Here is a 20,751-nt window from a genome sequence, read left to right as displayed (position 1 = left end):
CATATATGTAACTTGTTACAACAACATAGTTGCATCAAGGGAAAACTAACGAAATATCTCTCAGCTCACACCTTATTAAACACTTGCCAAATTACAAAGGTATTGCAAAGAAAAGAGGTTGCGAAAGAGGGATTAATTTCTTCATCTCCAAAGCAGCATTGAGTGTAGTATATAGATTTTTCTTCATCATCATCATCTCAGTTATTTCTATGTACAGTTGCATCAAAGATTATGGATATCCCCTGAACAAGAATATGAATATTCTCAGTGGTCAATTACAGCAGCTCTAATTGCTTTATCCGTGATCTCTGTGTACATGTTCTCCTTCCCTAAGACTTCTGAACATCATTGACCAGCACTATGGATACTTCTTCATTATCTCTATGATCTCCATATACATGCGCTCAGTTGCATCAATTCCCCAGATAAAATCTAGGTGGTTCCATTCGGGAATATGCTTTTCATAAATGAGGTTAGTAATCCGTGAGCGTAATAGTTTTACATCATTTGGTTGTGCAAACAAGTCTTGCCCTCCAGTCCATATTGCAATCGGTATTTGAATATCTTCTATCCTGTATACAGGAGGCCTTGTCTGGGGATAAAACAACAACAGTAATGACCACTAAAAACTTCCTTCCAAGCAGATAATATAAAAAACAAGGCAACCTATAAAACAAAATAGGACTATACACAGGTTGCTCGTAACTTCCCTCTGGCCAGGAACCTTGAAGCAATATAGCAGAGGTCAGCAAACTTTTGCAGCAGGGGGCCGGCCTACTGTCCCTCAGACCTTTTTTGGAGGGTGGACTGTATTTTTTGGGGGAAATAATGAACGAATTCCTATGCCCCACAAATAACCAAGAGATGCATTTTAAATAAAAGGACATATTCTACTCATGTAAAAACACGCTGATTCCCGGACTATCCACGGGCCAGATTGATAAGGTGATTGGGCCTGATCTGGCCCCCGGGCCTTAGTTTGCCTACGCATGCAATATAGTAAAATATATCCAGAGGCAAGATTATTGGGGTATTATATATGTAACTGAACCATTTTCACAACCAAAATCCATTTGTCAGTGGCATATAAACTGTGTCTCAGCACACTGTATTTCTGAAAACATATATAGTTTTTCATAATCTACCTCTCAGTTATTACACTTGTAAATTACAATTCCAGCCAGACGTTATTCCACATTATGTATAGTAATGTAAAAACTAGGAAAATGAAACCTATTTTAAACTACATTTAAAAACATTCAGTCAACTAGCAAGCTAACTACAAAAAACCCTGTAAAATACCTCCAAATTGCACACAACAGAATGTTTACTAAAATAGTGTGTAAATTTGAACACACCCAAGATAATAAAATGGACTTTAGATAACAGCAAAAAATATGTGAGGATGGGGGCTGAGCTTAGCTCCCTGACATAGGCATGCCTTTGAACATAAATCTAATGTGGTCCCCCTCTAATCTGTATTAAGTGGGAAATAGTATCAAAAAAGTTTCCATGTGCAATATACCTATCAGAGATGTTATTCTAATTTCAAACACTGCCCTACCTGATTGTACTTCTCCATATTCTTTTCCTCTGAACCATGGTCATATCCTTCAAATTGTTTTCTCAGAAGCAGCTAGAAATAAATTGTGCATTTTTGTAAAATGTATAATTTCCAAAGATGCAAAAAGTGTCATATGTAGGATTTCAGCAATTTTGATAACAGCCCTGTAAGATAGGCTGCTGTTATTTATCCCTGTTCTTTGGATAGATTGCTATAATGGTCTCATTATGAATATCCGTCTATAATCATTTAATAGTTCCAGAAAACATTTTTTAAATCAACTACAGTGGTACCTCGGGTTACGTACACTTCAGGTTACATACGCTTCAGGTTACAGACACTGCTAACCCAGAAATATTACCTTGGGTTAAGAATTTGCTTCAGGATGAGTACAGAAATCGTGCAGCAGCGGCGCAGCGGCAGCAGGAGGCCCCATTAGCTAAAGTGGTGCTTCAGGTTAAGAACAGTTTCAGGTTAAGAACAAACCTCCAGAATGAATTAAGTTCTTAACCCGAGGTTCCACTGTATGGATTAATACACTGCTTCTTTAAAATGTTGCTTTATTTCCATATGAGTACATGGATGGAATCCCATTGCATTCTTTTCTGGGAAGTACTAGATAGAGTCAGATTTCATGTGCCACATGATCCTTTCTCTGATTCCAAACATTGGAGGAAGCTGCTTCCAGCCATTCTGTAGATAGCTACAAAATCTGCAGACACAAATAATAAACATCCTGCTGTGACAGAAGAGCTAGAATGATTGGCAGCAGGGATGTGGAATAGGATGTTCGGCACAGTTTAAAGCAAGTAGAAAGCATGGGTTGAAAAATGACAGAGATAAGAGACTCTAGTGGTGTGTGGGAAAGTCAGAGCCCAAGGGAAAGTGAGATGGGAGAAATACAGAAAGTGAATGGGGAAGAGTTGGGTTAACTGTTTCGAAACATAGAATAGAAAAGTTAGATAAGAAAACCAGACTTCAAAGAACTGACCTGCCAAATTAGCTACCAGGCTAAGTTCAAGGTGCTGGTTTGGTGCATAAGACCCTACACAGCCTTCTCCAAAATGTTGCAAAAGACAATCAGATAAAGAAAATGCCATGGTGGGAGGAGGGGATCTGGACTTGGCTGATTCAGAGCTGCAGGGCTAGAATCTCAGCAACACTCTCTAGTTGCAGGGCTCACACTGTTTCTTAGAAAAAGTTGGTCCAGCCTCTGTTTTGTCCAACCTTTGATTTCTCTCTCTCTCCTCCCCCATTCCCAATTAATCCCAGATTCCTGTGTCTGTGTGAACTTTGATGTGTGTGTCTTAGCCTTATGGTTACATAGGTGGTGTCACACTTCCCTTACGACTATCCCTCATTTTGGTCCTACTTTTTAAGGTAAGGTTTATTTATAGCTGCATTCTGCTTCATGTACTTCTCCTTATTAGTACTTCTATCTTGTATGTATGCATGTGCAGCGGTGTAGCTAGCCGCTCGGGTGCCTGGTGAGGGGTGTGTGTCCTGCAGCCGGGGGTGGGGCGATCTACCCATAAGGGGTAGATCCACGAGCCTCTCCGCTGCATGGAGCCTCTCCGCCGCCTCCCCCTCAGCTGTAGGGCAGCTGAGGGAGAGGCGGTAGGCAGAAGCAAGTCCCACGCTGCCATTTCAGGCAGCGTGGAACCTGCAGGCACCTAAGCCACCACGTCACTCCTAAAAAGTTTCGTGAGGCCATTTTTAAAAACAAAAAAGCCCTCATTTTGTCACACCCCCCTCAGTAATGACACCCGGGGTGGTGTGCACACACCCCGCACCCCCTTCCTCCACCTCTGTGCATGTGTGAGTAAGTCTTGTGAGCAAACTGCACACAGTCCAATACATATACAGAACAGAACAGGGGTGCAGGTGACACTGTGATCTAAACCACTGTGCCTCCTTGGGCTTGCCAGTCAGAAGGTTGGTGGTTCAAATATCCACAATGGAGTGAGCTCCTGTTGCTCTGTCCCAGCTCCTGCCAACCTAGCAGTTTGAAAGCACATCAAAGTGCAAGTAGATAAATGGGTACTGCTGCAGCGGGAAGCCAAACGGCCTTTCCGTGCCCTCTGGCTTCCATCACGGTGTCCCGTTGTTCCAGAAGCAGTTTAGTCATGCTGACCACATGACTCGGAAAACTGTCTGTGGATAAATGCTGGCTCCCTTGGCCTGAAAGCAAGACGAGTGCTGCAACCCCATAGGTGTGTGTGTGTGTGTGTGTGTGTGTGCGCGCTTCAGTCATTAGAAAAAAAGTCTTTTTTGGGGGGGGGGGAAGGGAATTGTAAAGCTGGCTAGCATGAAAGTCCTTGCATGGAGCTACCTTTCTGAAATTTCAATTACACATGGGGAGGAAACCCCCAAACAGGGGTATTTCCCCCCTGCATGCCTCCCCCTTCCTCTCAAGTTGGCTCAGGGTGTGTGTGTGTGTGTGTGTGTGTGTGTCAAGAGGACCCATGGAACAGCTTGGGGGGAGGAGGAGAGTGGGGATCATTTTGTCTGGTAAACCAAAATGCTTGTCTTGCCAGATCAATTGACATAGCACTATGATGAATTTCTTCAATGGCATTTTAATAAATATTGAATAAACATAATATTTGAAAATTCAATATACCTGTTTCCAATGAATCACATTTTGCACAGATGTTCCAGCAGGAGAATGGCTTCCATACACGTCCATTCGGCTCTGAAATAGAACAGTCTACATGGCTTACGCTGCTATGATGCTCTGTTCTGGAAGCCTCACCTGATATTTACACTTTTCCCTTTTCAACAGCATGCAAAGACCTTTCTTTTTCCCAGAGAAATGAATATACAACAGTCATGATGTCTGAAGATGAGGTACAGATAGAGTCCAACAACAACTACAGGACCACAGGTTTGCCAGCCCAGTCTGACTGTAGGACTAGAATTCGAAGGGAATCTGTGGTTCAGACATGCTTCAGGAAGCTCACAGTCCATTAGGGCTTCCTGCCTATCCATTTCAGCTTCTCATCCATAGTGCAAGAGTGCATGTGTACTTACAGGAAGCCTCTTGGATTGACAGGGGTCAACAAAATTGCCATGATGGATTAGATGCATTTGCATGACTTCCCCATGAATGCATAGCAATACATAACAATACTTTGTGCACAGAATTAGAAGGAAAGTGATGCAGATCTGTGTTCCTTCCTGAGAACTTGTGTGATGAAACAAATGTTCATCATAAAGGTGGAATGGGAATTCTTTGCTACCCCTAGACAGAGGAGAGAAATGGTAATCCATTTCCACATTTCAATAATTTCAACCTGGAAGCTTTTACATAACAAAGCTTAAGCACTCATTAAGCTTAGATATAATATATCCTCAACTCCAGCAACCCCAAACAATCTATATGTCATAGATGTTTTTAATTATTTACAATATGCTTTTTATTTATTTTAAATTCTATTGTTCTACCATTCATGTGCTCCCTCTAGGGAGGAAGGATGAGGTAGGAAATTTTTATTTATTTATTTGTTGCTGTTGTTGTTTCTAATCCAACAACAGGAAGTACCTCAAAGTCAAATGTGTTGAATTTGCAGTGTCCCAAGCACAGCGGAATGATGAGGAGTACGTGCCACATACTCTATATTACTTTATTTACACTTCAAAGCTGGTAGATTACAGAAAAACATCTTGCCTCTGCCGGAGCAGAGAAAGCATCCTCTCTCCTCTAAAGCATGGAGAGAAACACAGTGTGAACAGTGAAAAACAGGAAACCAGTGTACGTCACATCCAGTCTCCTTTCCCGTGAGAAACTCCAACAGCACAGACTGTGGAATGTAAACACCTGTCTCGTGACAAGCACTTCGCTGCACAGTGAAGAGAGCAGAAACCAACAAAATGTGCCTAAGCATGTTTGCTCATCATAAACTCACCTGGGATTGCAGGGCTAGTTTTCAAGAGAAAGAATCAACCTTCAGGGGCAGAAGGTCTTGCCCTGCCCTTGCCACTTGGACTGCAACTCACTTCAGGGGATTGGGTGTGTAACATATAAGCAATGGCAACAATATAGTGGCTGTGCATAAAGCTCCAGAACCAGGTCCATGTTGTCTGTCTGGTATCTACCCAGCTCACCGCGAACCCATTTTAGTGGTTAGTGGGTGGTAGTGCCACGTTTGAATGGGAGCCAAGCTTTGCCCCCACCCCCAGTGGCCACCTGCCATTTTGATTTACCTAAAATTTAATTCCCATAAATCTATGAAATTGCTTTGTGTGTGTTCTGGGGACCATCAATAACACTGAGCCAAGAGCACCCTGAAATCTGGTGCTGTCCCTGCCCGCAACTCTTTTGTTGTTGTTTTTGGTATGTGTCATGGTTCCAGCTTGACTTCCAGGGTCATCAGTCTCTTTCCCTTATACCTAACCTACTTAAACACAAGCTCCCCTAAAATTTCCATTAAGTGTTACAAAGACAAGAATATAACTTACCAGGTTGAAATTGGGGGTGTTATATCCAGCCACAAAGGAAATAACTTTGGCACAATATTTAGGCAGATAAGTGCAAAACCTAGAGACTGGCGTTTTCCAACGTATAGCATAATCAAAAATATTTTTCTGGCCAAATATTGCCTGAAAAATAATATATTTGAAATTAGCTACCACTAAACCAAATAAAGATCAACACCCTATTCCCACAGACTCCCACTGTTGAGGAATGTGTATGGAGGCAGGAGGGAAGGAAGTCTATAGTGGTTTCTCAGGCTGCTACTGGGTTGCCAGTAGATGCCCATTTTGCAACTGGCACTGCCAGGATGTGGAAGAGGAGTCAGCCAAGCCGCATCATTCCATAGCACTTAAGTGCCTTTCCTGCTTCCTATGTCATTATGTAGCATAGCTCATTTCCTATTTTCTATTAGCATCATTTTCACATAGACAGAGGGCTGCTTAAAGTCCTGATGCCACAAGTCCAGCCCTGCTGCCAATGAGCAGAGGGAGGGAGGGAGGGAGGCAGCTCCAAAGCTCTCGAAGGAGAGCCCAGATGTGCTTCAAGCACCTCCTACTCTCTAGCTCAGGTTCCTCTCAGGGCATTTCCGCTGCTTCCAGATGACACCTCAGTTGGAGCTGCTTCCCAATTCCCTCAGTGGTACTGTGCTTGGGAGGAAGAGCATATTCTATGCAAACTTTCCTGCCCACACTGGATAGGGGAGAGCTCCCAACCTGCAACACAAACCAGGCTGCATGCCTTTTCCTTCATTGCAAATGTCAATGAGACTGCAGTAGGACCAGCAAATATGGCAGGTTGGATTGGACAGGAGAATAACTGCTGTGGCTGGGGATAGTGGCCAGAGTGCTGAAGGGGGCCAAGAGATCCCTCATACCTGAGAGTGCCACTTCCTGCTTTGCCTTCCCCCACCATAGATCTAATGGGACACTCCTTAGTAAATTATAAGAAACTGTTACAGCACTCTTAGGGCCTTAGGGAAGAATAGCGGGGCACGCTGAGTTTGGCAAACAAATGAGAGCAGGGTGATGGCACTAGCATATACGTGTGTGTGTGTGTGCGCGCGCACACACACACACACACACACACACATATGGACTATGAATATAGATCTTTACTCAACTCTGTGCCTAATCTGTGCTCATATAAATAGTGCCCAGAAAGACTTACGTGTATGATCACCTCAGGAATATGCGCTAGGTTTGTGAGTGGGGTTGTGCAAAATGTCACTGTGGCTACAGGTGCCAAAGCAAAAAATACTTTGATTCTTTCCGCCAGTTTTGGCCGAGTAGAGAATCCTATGAAACCTGAGAAAATAAAATTTATCCTAAATCAGCAAGCTGTCAATTTCTTCACCTTTCTAGAATACTTATAGTCCTTGCAGTTGATAAAAATGTAATTGTCTTCCTTCATGTTGAGTGCCTTTAGATTTATATTCCATTCCTGTTGGGCCTTTTAATGGCTAGTTGGTGTCTTGGTGGGTTGGAATGGTCATGTTAGTTTATGCTGGTTTTCATAATATTTTGTACTGTCTAAAATGGAATTCAATGCCTGTTTTTAATCTGGTTTTTAAAATGTATTATGATTTATTTGTGTTCATTTTTGTAGGTCACTTTGGGAAGCATTTTGATTGAAAAGCAAAATATAAATCTTTTAAATAAAGAAGGGGAGCCTTGCTGAATGCAAGGGGGTGGATAGCTCAGTTCCACTTGCTGCTCTGCCCTTTTTAACTAGGATGATGTACATTGGTCCATGTGAGGGCTGTCTGAGATACCTGTCCAAGAATGTGGAGAGAAGCTCCTATCCAGTGTAGATTGGGGATAGGGAACCTGTTGCCTTCCAGAACATGTTGGACCCCCAGCCTGGATGACTAATGGTCAAGAATAATGGGAGTGACAGTGTAACAACAAATATTCCACAAGTTCTCCATCCCTAGTGTGAACAGTACTGAGCTATGTGCATCCACAGTTTGTATCAGGCAATTTCCTACTGAACCAGGGGTGGGAAAGTGGATTCTGCTGACAAGTTAGAGACTCAACATTCTCACTCCCCGATACGGCACATTTGATGCCAGTTATGTCGAGTTGAAACCTGCAGCTGCAAAGGAAGAATTAGGAGCACAGATTTTCCCTTTCTTCCTCTACAGCCCTGCATTTAAACCAAGCCATGGCTTTAGGGGAAGATTCTCTCTTTGCAGCCACAATTTGAAATCAAGTTGTGGCTCTGGCTTCAAAGAACAAACTGGGAGTTCCTTCCAAGCGCAGTGGTTCTTCCATCCCAGGACTGCGCTTTTTGAATCTGGCACCTTTTTGGCCTCAGAAAAAGGCACCCAATTCAAAAAACAAACAAACACCCAAATCATAGCAGAAGCTGGCTGTATGCTGTGCTTCCCCCTGACAGCTTTGTTTCTTTCTAGATCTGGTTTTTCTCAGTGTGTCATTGGAACAATATCTCCACATCCCATTGTGATGCTCATGTGAAAACAGCCTGCATTCTGCAACATACCACTTGTGGAGCCTTCAGAATGGCCTATGTAATATAGTTGTTCCTGCCCGGTTTTATTCAGAATGAAGTGTATAACAGCTGGAAGGTCATAGTATCCCATCTCATGAAAACTAGAGAGAGAAATGCACACAATAATGCATGAGCAAGCACTGGTGATGTATTAGCATTAGTAATGGATAAACAAGAGGCAAGGATTAGCACAAACCAAAGAAAAATATCTACATGGATAATGTGATGACATAATCCACCATCTTTGTTTTCTTACCTAAACTTCCAGAATTTCTTTTCATTTCTTCTCATTGTTTTATGATTTGAAGACCAAAGATTTCCTCTGCTGTTTCCAAGCCAAACATCATACCCAGTGTCTGCCAATATGAAACCCAAACTGTTGCTGGGCAAGTTCGAAATCCAGTGGGTAGCATCTCCAAGCAAAGCATGTTGCAAAAACACACTGGGCCGTGGACCTGTAAAATAGTAAGAGATGCTTTGTTAACGGCCTGTTATATTCTATATAAGGGACTCCAATTTTCAGTGTGGGAAGGAAACAATTTGATGTATTCTTATTAACTTATTTATTTATACCCCACTTTTTCCCATGATGGGTCTCAAGGCAACTTACAGATAAACACAAGAACTGCTTAAAACATAGAAAAATCAACCATTACTATACAATTAAATATTGATAGAATTATAAACTATATACATATATAAAATCTGTTTAAAATATACCAGCAATTACAAGAAAAACGGCACGGCACCAGCCCTTTCATTAAAAGCAGCCAATTCCCAATTGCCTGTTGGAACAAGATTATCTTCACCGGCTGGCAGAAGGACAGCAAGGATGGAGCCAGTCTAGCTTCCCTAGGGAGTTCTGAGTCTGGGAGCAGTCACCAAGAAGGCCCTCTCCCAGGTCACCACCAAACATGCCTGTCAGGGTGGTGGGATGGAGAGAAAGTCCTCTCCAAAAAATTTCAAAACCTGGGCACGTTAATATGAGGGAATACCATTTTTTTTCAGATAGCTTGGACCTAAGCTGTGTAGGGCTTTATAGGTCATATACAGTACATTGCATTGATGTCCTTCTGCTAGTGTGTGTCACTGAGGCCAAATCAGATGTCTCAAGGAATGGGCACACTTGGCGCACTAGCTTTAACTGTGCAAATGCACTCCTGGCCACCACAGAGACCTGAGCATCCATGCTTCCAGGAGCATTCCCAAATTGCGAATCTGTGTCTTCACAGGTTGAATCCCTATTCCCTGTTCTGCCTTCTGACTGACTAAAAGTACCCCTGTTTTGTCTGGATTAAGTTTCAGTTTGTCCACCCTCATCTATTACTGATGACAGATGCTGGTTTAGAACCAAGATTACTTCCTTAGATTTAGGTGGAAAGTCAAAATAGAGCTGGGTGTCATCAGCATACTGGTAACACTGAGCCCCCAAATGCCGGACACCCTCTCCTGGCAGTTTCATGTAAATGTTTCAATAGCATGGGGGACAGAAGAAAACCCTGAGGGACACTGAAGGCCAATGGCCATCGTGTCAAACAGGAGTCTCCAGACCATCTCTTGGGTTTGCCCCTTCAGGAAGGAACAGAGCCATTGTAAAACATTGCCTCCCAATCTCATCCTTGCAAAGCAACCCAGAAGAATATCATGGTCAATGGGACTGAAAGGCACTGAGAGGTCCAGCAGAACCAACAGGGACACATTACCTTTGTCCAGTTCCTGGTGTAAGTCATCCACTAAGATGACCAAAGCTGTTTTTGTCCCATAACCAGGCCTGAAACCAGATTGAAATGGATCTGGATCATCCAATTAACTGTCAGTGGAAGTTAGTCCAGTTCACATCTTTACTTGTTCTGCCCAAGACACTTCATTTGAAATGTGTAGATCACAATGTTCAAGAGGCTTTGCTTCACATATGGCACGACAATGCATTTTTCCTGTGTTGCCCTTGCATACCAATGTCCATTATTAACTTGTTTGCAAATGTCAACATTACTCTAGCATTGAGCTGCAAACCTTCACTTACCAGATAATCAATGAAGGGACTAATTAATGGACTCAACACTTAATTCCTACTTAATTAAACAGTGCTTAATTACACACAGTTGGGATTAGGATTATAGCCAAAATTTGCAAATCTGAGGGTGTGATGGGGTAGGGCTTGTCAGTGTTATGGTGTTACCCTTTCCCACGGAATTACCTTTGTCTGCATCACAGTATCTTCCACAAGGTATTCTGTTGACTGTAAGTATATATCCGTCTTCTGTCTCAACATGGTGTTCCTCATTTGGGTATCCATGATAATGGATAATCTCACTCTGGGGAGAAAACAGAATGGGTTTGCTTGAAGGCATCTCCTTTGTAATTAAGTGCTGTCCATCCATCCGTCCATCCTTCCTTCTGCCCACCTGTCTCTGTTAGCAAGTAGGTGCACCATCAGTAGGGAAATTCACCACAGCTGAGTTTCCAGCTTCACCCAAGCAGATAGAAAGCAGCTACAAGGAGCTCTGCCATGAGCTAGAGGGAGCCCTGGCCGGCAAAGCATCAAGGGAAGTTTTAGCCTCAACCATGACATATGCTCCCACATTTCTCCAATTAACATAGATATCCTATTCATTATTTATATTTATATTTATATTTATATTTATATTTAATCACACCCATCTGACTGGGTTGCCCCAGTCACTCTGGGCAGCTTCCAACCTATATAAAAACATAATAAAACATTAATAGTTCATCAAATAGTCAAATTCATCCTCCAGGGATCCACTGCCATCCCCACTTAACTCACCAGCAGGAACAGGAACAGGCAGGAGCGCAAGGTGTTGGGGGACATGTGGGCAGAGGAAGCAAGTGGGGAGGAGAAGGAGGATCCAAAAGAAGGGGCCAGTGACTTGTGAGGTACTGTGCCCCTCGTGGTGGAGGAAGAGGGGTGTCAGAAGGAAGAGACCTGGCAGGGGAGACAAGGAGACAGGGGAGACAAGGAGAAGGAGGAGAAAGCGCTGCAGGAGGCCTCAGATCCTGTAGATACTGAGAGTCATGGCTTTGGAAACCTCTAGGTCAGGCTTCCTCAACCTCGGCCCTCCAGATGTTTTGAGACTACAGTTCCCAGCATCCCTGACCACTGGTCCTGCTAGCTAGGGATCATGGGAGTTGTAGGCCAAAAACATCTGGAGGGCCGAGGTGGAGGAAGCCTGCTCTAGGTTCTCTCCTCTGCTGTCTCCATCCTCAAGGAAGGTGCTGAAGGACTGGAAACAGCAAGAGCTGCTATTGAGGAGGTGATTGAGCAAGCTATAGCAGGCAAGGTGGGAAGGAAGCATGCAGTAGTAGGTGTCATGACAGCTGTATAGCAGGGAGTGTTTTTGAATGTGAGTAGCTGAGGTAACCAAGTGCTTTGCCAATGAAGAACTAAAGATCCCTGTTGTTCATCCTCATAGAATCTTAGAGCTGGAAGTGATTTATTTTCAAATTCAAAATTCTTTTGCCTCATTCCTTTTATTTTCCTCTCTATTTAATTTCTTGTAATATAATGTTACAAGTGATAAAATTGCGACCAACACAATAGAATATTGTGTTTGTCGTAATTTAATTTCTTGTAATATTTCTTTTTTTGAATTATGGTGCTAGAGGAGACTCTTGAGAGTCCCATGGACTGCAAGAAGATCAAACGTATCCAGTCTTAAGGAAATCAGCCCTGAGTGCTCACTGGAAGGACAGATTGTGAAGCTGAGGCTCCAATACTTTGGCCACCTCATGAGAAGAGAAGACTCCCTGGAAAAGACCCTGATGTTGGGAAAGATGGAGGGCACAAGGAGAAGGGGACAACAGAGGACGAGATGGTTGGACAGTGTTCTCGAAGCTACAAACATGAGTTTGACCAAACTGTGGGAGGCAGTAGAAGATAGGAGTGCCTGGTGTGCTCTGGTCCATGGGGTCACGAAGAGTCAGACACGACTAAACGACTAAACAACAACAACAACAACACAATATTTCATTATTTATAGGTTTTTGTAATAAATCTTTTTCTTTCCTTACTAACTCATTTACTTTTTCCAGTTTTTTAATTTCATTTGAATGTTTCAAATATGCATTTTGCTTTATTAGGTAGCTGCTTAGGACTGCCTGACTTGTGTCCCAGACCCTCTTTGAAGTAGAAGAAAGAGAAGAAGGTGAAGAAGTAGATAGGTAGAGATGGAGAGGAGCAAGAAGGAAAGGAGGAGGAGGGAAGAAAGGAAGGAAAGGAAAAGAGAAGATTTAAGGGGGGGAGGTTTAAAAGCTGACATTCTACTAGTTCTCAAAAGCCTTTTTTATATTTTCTCACAAATGATGTGACTTTCATTACTTCCACACATTGTTGTTTCTTTCCCTTGTATGTAAAGAGAATTCCCTCTGGATGTTCCCACCGGAATGAAAGAGCTTCTGTCAAGAATTTGTGTTCACTCCTTATTTAAAAAGAATCTTATCGGGATTTCATTCAAGTTGATAATTCTTTGTTCCTCAATTATTGTTCCTCAATTACTAGTCCTTTCTGAAAGTGCGGCTGCAGTACATTATTTTTGAAACTTCTGGAATTGAATACCACTAAACAGCTGGTGATTTCTTACTTTTAGCATAGGGTGATTCACTCTGAAAATCATGTGGCAACTGTAGTACTGCCGATTCCACCAATCAAAGTGATTGAGTGGGCACATCTAGTAGGTAAACTGTTCCCAAGTTCTGTTGGGCTTTATATACTAATTGTAACACCTTGAACTTGGCCCAGTAGCAAATTGGTGACCAGTGTAGATTTCTGAGCACAGGTGTTATATGCTGATATAGCCTCACTCCTGCCAGCAATCATGTTGCAGCTTCTAGGTCAAGCGCAAGGCAAGCCCCACTTAGCATGCATTGCAGTAATCCAGTATTGAAGTAACCATTGCATGAACCACTGTGGCGAGGCTTTCCCAGCCCAGGAATGGCCACAGCTGTCAAACCAGTTGCAGTTGGTGAAAAGCAGTTCTAGCCACTGAGGCTACCTGAGCCTCCAGTGAAAGAGATGGATCCAGAAGCATCCCCAAACAGTGAACCCACTCCTTCAGGGTGAGTGCAGCCTCATTCACAGTAGGCAACTGGTTAAATATTCAGACATGGGAGCTTCTTACCCATGGTGCCTCCTTCTTGCCAGGATTCAAGTTCAGCTTGTTTTTTTCTCATCCATTTCACCTCTCCCAATGGCTTCATGTAGATAGCCACCAGCGGGCTGAAAGGCCCTCTCCCAATGCTACTGTCTGGACTTGGTCATGAAGGTAGGATTGGAACCACTGTAATGCAGTGCCCCAAATTTGAGTTCCTTGGAGCTGGTCCACGAGTATACCATAAGCAATGGTATCAAGTGCCAACAAGAGATCAAAAAGGAGCAAGGTCACATTCCTCCATCCCACTCTCTGCAAAGGTCATCCATCAGGGTGACCAAGGCCAGTCCTGAACTCACCTGTGTCCTCCAAGAATGTCTTCAGTTGCTCCACCACTTTTCCCCAAAAGGGGATATTGACCACTGACTGGTAGCTGTTCTAATCCAAAGCATCTAGACCATTTCTCCTTAGGAGAAGTCACACTACTACCTCTTTCAATGCAGCAAGGACCTCCCTCTCATGCTGTGAAGCATTAACCACACTCTCGACCCTGTTGGTTTCTGCTCTCTTCACTGTGCAGCGAAGTGCTTGTCACAAGACAATGTTTACATTCCAGTCAGAGTACTGTTGGAGTTTCTCACGGGAAAGGGAGGCTGGATGTGACGTACACTGGTTTCCTGTTTTTCACTGTTCTCACACAGTGTGTTTCTCTCTGTGCTTCAGAGGAGAGAGGATGCCTTTTCTGCTCCGGCAGAGGCAAAGATGTTTTTCTGTAATCTACCAGCTTTAAAAATGTAAATAAAGCAATATAGAGTATGTGCACGTATTCCTCATCATTCCGCTGTGCACTGGATACTGCTAATCAACATTTTGGTTATCGGGCCCAGAAGAAAGACGCAGTCATCTGATGCAGGCAAAAGGATCGGAATGCAAAGGGACGGATCGGACGCTATCTGCTCTGCGCGTCAAGATGATTGATGAGGTATGTGCTACTGCTCCGGGCAGCCTGCCAGCATCTAATTAATGGCTTTATGGCTGGACTTTGAACTTTTATGTCCGTTTGCCGGGAACAGGCAGCGGCTATGCTGGGGAAATCGAAAGTAACTTTTGCTGCTTTTGGGCTGAAGCAGCTGCAGATAACAGTGACGCAGCATGATTTAGGGCAGCAGAGGGAAAGCTCTTTTGAACTTGCCTTTGGAATGAGGCTTGAAGCAGCACAGACGCAGCTTGTATAAAACAGCTTGTTTAAAGCAGCAGAGATGACGCAGAAGGCTAATGCCAGAGTCATGATGGCCCTTCAGGATGCTTGTGGGATTCCCAAGCTCAATAAGAAAAATTATGCGGACTGGGTTCTCTATGCAGAGGCTATTCTGCGGAAAGAGGGTCTGTTTGAAGTTATTACAGACACCCCCCCAGCTCCAATTACAGATGCATGGAAAGCTAAAGATTCCAAAGCAAGGGGAACTCTTACATTGATAGTATCCCTAGAAGAGCTCTGTCTATTGCGTGATAAGACCTCAGCCAGAGAAATTTGGGACGTTTTGAGAGAGGCTCACTTGAGGACAGAAGCTGGATCTACTATGTTTTATTTTAACAAGCTGCATAAGATGGCTAGCTGCAGAAGGCTGGCTGATGCAAGTGGGGAATCTGATGCCGATCAGCCACATGCTCAGCTCAGAGTAGCCTGTAATACTGCCATGATTCAGAATGAAGCAGATTGCCAGGGTGATAGCTGCATGGGAAAGGGGGAGTCTTCACAGATGTCATCCCAGAATGCAGTGGAACCACCAGATGGCGCCAAAGCTTTGAAGGCAGTGAAATGCTACTCGTGTGGACGTCTAGGCCATATGAAGAGGGAATGCAAATATCCCAGGGCCAAAACAGAGCAGCGCAGCGAAAGCTCATCGCGTGGAAAAGGCCAGAGCAAAGGCAAAGGTCCGGTGTCCAGGACAACGCAGCCCAAGGCAATGGTCTCACGCTTCACTCCAAAAGTTGCAGAGGTCCAGAAGACGTCTAGATCTTTCTTCGTTGTTGATTCAGCGGCTATGCACCACATGTGCAACGATAAGCGACTGTTCGTGTCTTTTACACCGCAGGAAGGTGCGATTCACCAGGCGGATGACCACACAATTCCCAGTAAAGGCTACGGAACTGTTGTTCTTCACAGTTTGGACTTAGCGATACAGAATGTACTTTATGTGCCGGATGCCAAACATAATCTGCTCAGCGTTGGACAGCTGAATGAGCGGAACATTGACGTTTCCTTTAAGAACAAAAGGTGGATCATCACAAAGAAAAATGATTATGTATTGTATGCTGAATATGTTGATCGTTTATATGTTTTGTATTATGATGATGTTGTGCAGGATGACACTTGTTGCATTGCAGGTTCTAACAAATGTTTGCATGCAGAATGTATTCATGATTTTCATCGAAAATTTGGTCATTTGAATTTCGAGGCAGTATCTAAAATGCCTGCCTTGGTTGAAGGTATGACTATTAAACCCTGCAGGTACCACATGAAGTGCAAGGCATGCGCAGCAAACAAGGTGAAAATGGCTGCGAAAGGTAAGGTGTCTAGTAGGCAAGCTACCGAACCATACCAAATTATTCATGCTGATTTGGTTGGACCACTAGCGCCCTCTTTGGGTGGAAATAGGTACTTCATGGTTCTCATTGATGCATTTTCCAGGTATATTTATGTGTACAATCTCAAGCAGAAATCAGAGGCTTTTCCTAGGTTCAAGGAATTCTGTGCTTGGTTGGAAAATGTGCATGGTAAGAAGGTAAAAATTCTTTTCACAGATCGCGGGGGGAATTCACTTCTCAGCAGTTTGAAGCTTTTCTGACTGAGAAAGGAATTCAACACGATTTGTCTAGTCCTCACTCGCCATGGCAGAATGGACTTTGCGAGAGGGCAAATCAAACATTGCTTCAAGGGTTAAAAACCTTGCTACATGATGCAAATCTTCCAGAGAGTTATTGGGCCGAAGCTCTCTCATGTTTCACTTACAGTTATAATCGCAGGTTATCTTCAGCGATTGGTTGTACCCCCTATGAGAAGATGTTTGGCAAGAAGCCATACATCAAACACATGAAAATTTTTGGTTCTGACATGTGGGTTCACTCACCACAAAACTCCAAGTTAGACAAGCGTGGATTGCATGGTATCTTTCTAGGTTATGAGAAAGGTTCTTACAGGATGACTGACTCTAAGACAATTAAGCTCACAAGAAGTGTTGAGTACAATGCCAAGTGGGGGGAGAATGTGGGTATTTTCCAATGTTATCCTGATGACAGTGATGAGACTGAGGATAGTCTCTCTGTGCTTCAGAGGAGAGAGGATGCCTTTTCTGCTCCGGCAGAGGCAAAGATGTTTTTCTGTAATCTACCAGCTTTTAAAATGTAAATAAAGCAATATAGAGTATGTGCACATATTCCTCATCATTCCGCTGTGCACTGGATACTGCTAATCAACAGACCCAACCAACCAATTAGCCCCCCTCTGCTAGATTTAGGAGGGACAGGGGGCAAGGGGGCATGTGCTTGGATGCAACTGCCCTGAGATCTAAGAATAATTTCACCTGCATCAGGTAAAACTGATCCCACAAAACAGGAGTTGCAACAAGTGCCGAGTCAACATTACTCTGGAGTTGAGAAACCTGATGCTCTAAGTGCATAAGCCAGTTGATCACAGTGGGTCTTTGAGGGCTCCAGAGGTCCATCCCTCACACTGGGTCTCAGTAAGCCCCAGATCATACAAAATAACTCCAATACGAGGGTGCAAAATGAGCATTTTCACTGCCTGTATTGCCACATAGTAGGCAGGATTATGGGACGCAGGTGGCGCTGTGGGTTAAAGCCTCAGAGCCTAGGGCTTGCCGATCGAAAGGTCGGCGGTTCGAATCCCTGCGGCGGGGTGCGCTCCCGCTGCTCGGTCCCAGCGTCTGCCAACCTAGCAGTTCGAAAGCACCTCCGGGTGCAAGTAGATAAATAGGGACCGCTTACCAGTGGGAAGGTAAACGGCGTTTCCGTGTGCGACTCTGGCTCGCCAGAGCAGCGATGTCACGCTGGCCACGTGACCCGGAAGTGTCTCCGGACAGCGCTGGCCCCTGGCCTCTTAAGTGAGATGGGCGCACAACCCCAGAGTCTGTCAAGACGGGCCCGTACGGGCAGGGGTACCTTTACCTTTACCTTTTAGGCAGGATTATGTGTTCTTTTTGGCAGCAGAGCAAGAATTGTGCTACTTTAGTTTCTGTCTGGCTAGTTTCATAGCTTGGAGCTCCTCGGAGTACTAAGGAGCTGCTCGGGCTCTAAACTGCTGGAGAGGACACTCAGGAGCCTAACCTGTCAACTGCCTCTTTTATCTCTGGGTTCCATAGGAAGATCAGGGCTTCAAAGCTGGATCACCAGCTTTTTCCCTGGAAAGTATCCCACAGCATCCAGGAACATTTCAGGTTCCACTCACTCTCTGACAGCAGGTCATCTGAGCTGAAGATTTCTGAGTATGCATGTTAAACATTTTTTTTCATGGGTTTAACTGAAAAGCAAATAAGCAACCAAGCAAATATAACTAAGTGGCTGGGAGCTGAATAATTTACCAAAGGGTGGTTGACAATTTTACAAACAAACAAACAAACAAACAAAAACAAGGTTTCCTTTTCATTGGAAAAATATGAGAATAGCAGTTTTGGGCCAGAAGTTCAACTGTAACTTCTAATGATCCATTGCTGTGCTGCTAGAGATTCTGGAAGCTGTGATGGGACTGTGGGGAGTTACTGTACAGAAGCAGGAGGAAAAAGGATTTTGAGATTACTGTAGTAGATTGTGTGCATGTGTGGCAGACCAGCTGAGGATTTGGCAACCAAAAAGGCAACCTGGGCTACTCTCCCCACCCCCATTTTAAAAACTTGGACATAAGTCTATACTGCAGCAATCTAGGCACTGATTGCATAATTTTGGCAGCTCCCTAAGGGGCGTTATGTACCCAACAGAGGCATTATCTTAAATCCTTGACAAATTTCCTTGTTGCTTGGCAGAAAATCCTACTGCTTAAGACAGAACTAGTCATTTCCCCCAAAATCTCAGTATGTGTATTCTCCCAGCACAGAATCATCTCCTATCCAAAAACCTCTCCTTTGACATGGATTTGGTGAGAACAAAGTGTTTTTAAGAGCTGAGTTTTAGACAGAAAGATGGTGTTCCAACCAGGTACCTAAGCTCCTAATGATTCAAGTCTGGATTTGGACCACAGGCCTGAAGGGGGTTTCTGTTGCTTCAGGGTAAAAGCCGGTATTGCCTTCCTTCTTTTTGGTCAGAGTTCCTTTACAGATGCAGCTGTATTTCTCACACCACTCTTGGAGAGTCTCGTGATCTACTGACTGAGCCATCCCTTATTTGATGCCCAATACCCCTGGACCTGTGTCCCCAAAGCCCTGGATGGTGTCTCCTCTGTTACTAAGCATTTCCTCTAATTTCTAATTTCTGTAAACAAGCCTGTCCCAATGTGCCTGATGGCATCACCCTTCCCTGTTTATTACTACCCATAGATACTTACTAGTAGTATCTGAAATAGCCCCTAGTACTTTGGCACAAGCACTGGTGATTCCTTTTTATCTCTCTTAGTTTAATGACAAAGAAATAGCAGTCAAAAGTATGTCTTACTTACAACATTCATAAAACACTCAGGATCCACTGTATGTGCAGTCACAGGTTTTTCTGAAGCTTTGAATTCTTCTGAGCTGTAAATTCCTTGGCACAAACATGCTACTATAATAAAGCCCCACATCTTCAACCTGTATGGAACAATGCTGTTGCATAACAATAACAACAACAGTAGTAGTAGTAGTAGTAGTAGTAGTAGTAGTATCATATGTGGTTCCTGCCGATTTAAAGCAGAAATGATGTGCCCAAAACTTTTGGTTAACATGAAAGAAAATTCTGAAACCAATGTAATTCCCTGGCGGATCCTTTTTGACATAAAGGAGGAGATGTAAGAATGTGTTGGGAATGGGGGCGGGGATGTAAAACAGATAGGAAAGCTATGACCTTGGATAACATGTGATCAGAGCATCATTTAAAGCATTTTTCTCTCTCTGAGATTCATGCTGAAATAATTAAAAAATAAATATCAGTTGGACTCTTATGTTGTTTCCCAGCATTTTCTTTCCTTGCTCAAATTTGGGAACAATGGGGAAAACCACACCAGTTCCTGGTAGCTTTATCTGTGGTTAGGGGGATGTGTTGAGGGACTGGTAAAGTTCTGGATCCTTCAGATCCAAGTCTTCCTCTGGTTTGCCCTCAGCATGTTGCAAATCTCTCACCAGGCACCAGCTCCCTCTTCTTTTAAGGTCCTTCTGATACTACAGCTCCAAAATTTGTAGTTCAAGGACCATGGAAGTTTCTGTGGTGGTGTGTAGGGGAGCTACAGCATCTGATCTCGCTCTTCTAGATCAACTATCTCTATCTCTCTCTGCTCTTGGGGAGGGAGATCCAGTGATTCCTAAGTCCCCTGGGATTTCAGGGATGTAGCACTACAAGTCTCTGTTTTCAAGACCTGTGTGGTTCCACTAACAAAACTTCCCAGTCATCTTCATGCATTGTATGCATACAGTGGTTCTGTAAAATACACCCCCCAATGGGGGAGAAGTCTTCTGTTCACCATTCCCAGAGCACTGCCTCATCATCTAAAATATTTCAAAAGCCTGAACTATTATTTTTGTTGATCAGAGTAGCTTCCTTTCTCCAAGCCTAGAACGATATTTCCCGGAGTTAACCCCCCCCCCCCATGGAAGGAAATCTATATATACAAACAGACTACTCACCTAAAGCAGGATTCTCACCCTTCTTGGTTACAGTTGCAATTTTTTACTTTGGGCTAGAGTTCCTAAAGTGCAATTGCTAACGTTATTTGGACAGCTTAAGTTATTAGGCGAGTTTGTCGTCCTCTCTCAAAAGAAGTGCAGAGACCCGACTGAGCTTCGCAGAATCGTTTATAAAACGGGAGTGTGCTAAAAGTTCTGGATGAATAGCAGTCCTCAAGAAGGTACACCGGAGGGTTGCTCTCTTACGCCGGGCAGCGTCGCTGCCCA

The 20,751-nt window shown here is 43.7% G+C and overlaps 1 protein-coding gene across 3 annotated transcripts; it reads right to left on the bottom strand.

The window, feature by feature from the left end:
- Nucleotides 1-54: 54 nt before the first annotated feature.
- LOC307216273 (lysosomal acid lipase/cholesteryl ester hydrolase-like) lies at nt 55-20,751 on the bottom strand. 3 transcript variants are annotated; one of them, XM_079976380.1, is made up of 10 exons: nt 20,485-20,751; nt 19,329-19,541; nt 10,750-10,867; nt 8,809-9,007; nt 8,544-8,653; nt 7,209-7,345; nt 6,026-6,166; nt 4,188-4,259; nt 1,565-1,636; nt 55-592 (listed from the first exon to the last, which is right to left on the bottom strand). In XM_079976380.1, exons 2-10 carry the CDS (start codon nt 19,530-19,532, stop codon nt 359-361), a joined length of 1,287 nt encoding a protein of 428 aa, XP_079832506.1. In that variant the 5' UTR covers nt 19,533-19,541; nt 20,485-20,751; the 3' UTR covers nt 55-358. The 3 variants fall into 3 exon arrangements, with proteins under 3 accessions (XP_079832506.1, XP_079832507.1, XP_079832508.1); XM_079976381.1 differs by having other exon boundaries at nt 19,329-19,470; nt 20,485-20,750; XM_079976382.1 differs by having other exon boundaries at nt 19,329-19,455; nt 20,485-20,750.

Source organism: Podarcis cretensis (genome assembly GCF_951804945.1).
Source record: "Podarcis cretensis genome assembly, chromosome: 5".
Classification (NCBI taxonomy): domain Eukaryota; kingdom Metazoa; phylum Chordata; class Lepidosauria; order Squamata; family Lacertidae; genus Podarcis; species Podarcis cretensis.
This window is presented reverse-complemented; position numbering and strand designations above follow the sequence as displayed.

What these genes read in the sequence shown, in the direction of transcription:
- LOC307216273 (XM_079976380.1), bottom strand. Translation starts at nt 19,532, where the DNA reads ATGATACTACTACTACTACTACTACTACTACTACTACTGTTGTTGTTA. An exon ending in TTCTGAAGGCTCCACAAGTG is followed by an intron (nt 7,346 to 8,543) that starts GTATGTTGCAGA and finishes TTATTTTCTCAG; the next exon opens with GTTTCATAGGATTCTCTACT. An exon ending in ATGTGATTCATTGGAAACAG is followed by an intron (nt 1,637 to 4,187) that starts GTATATTGAATT and finishes ATTTATTTCTAG; the next exon opens with CTGCTTCTGAGAAAACAATT.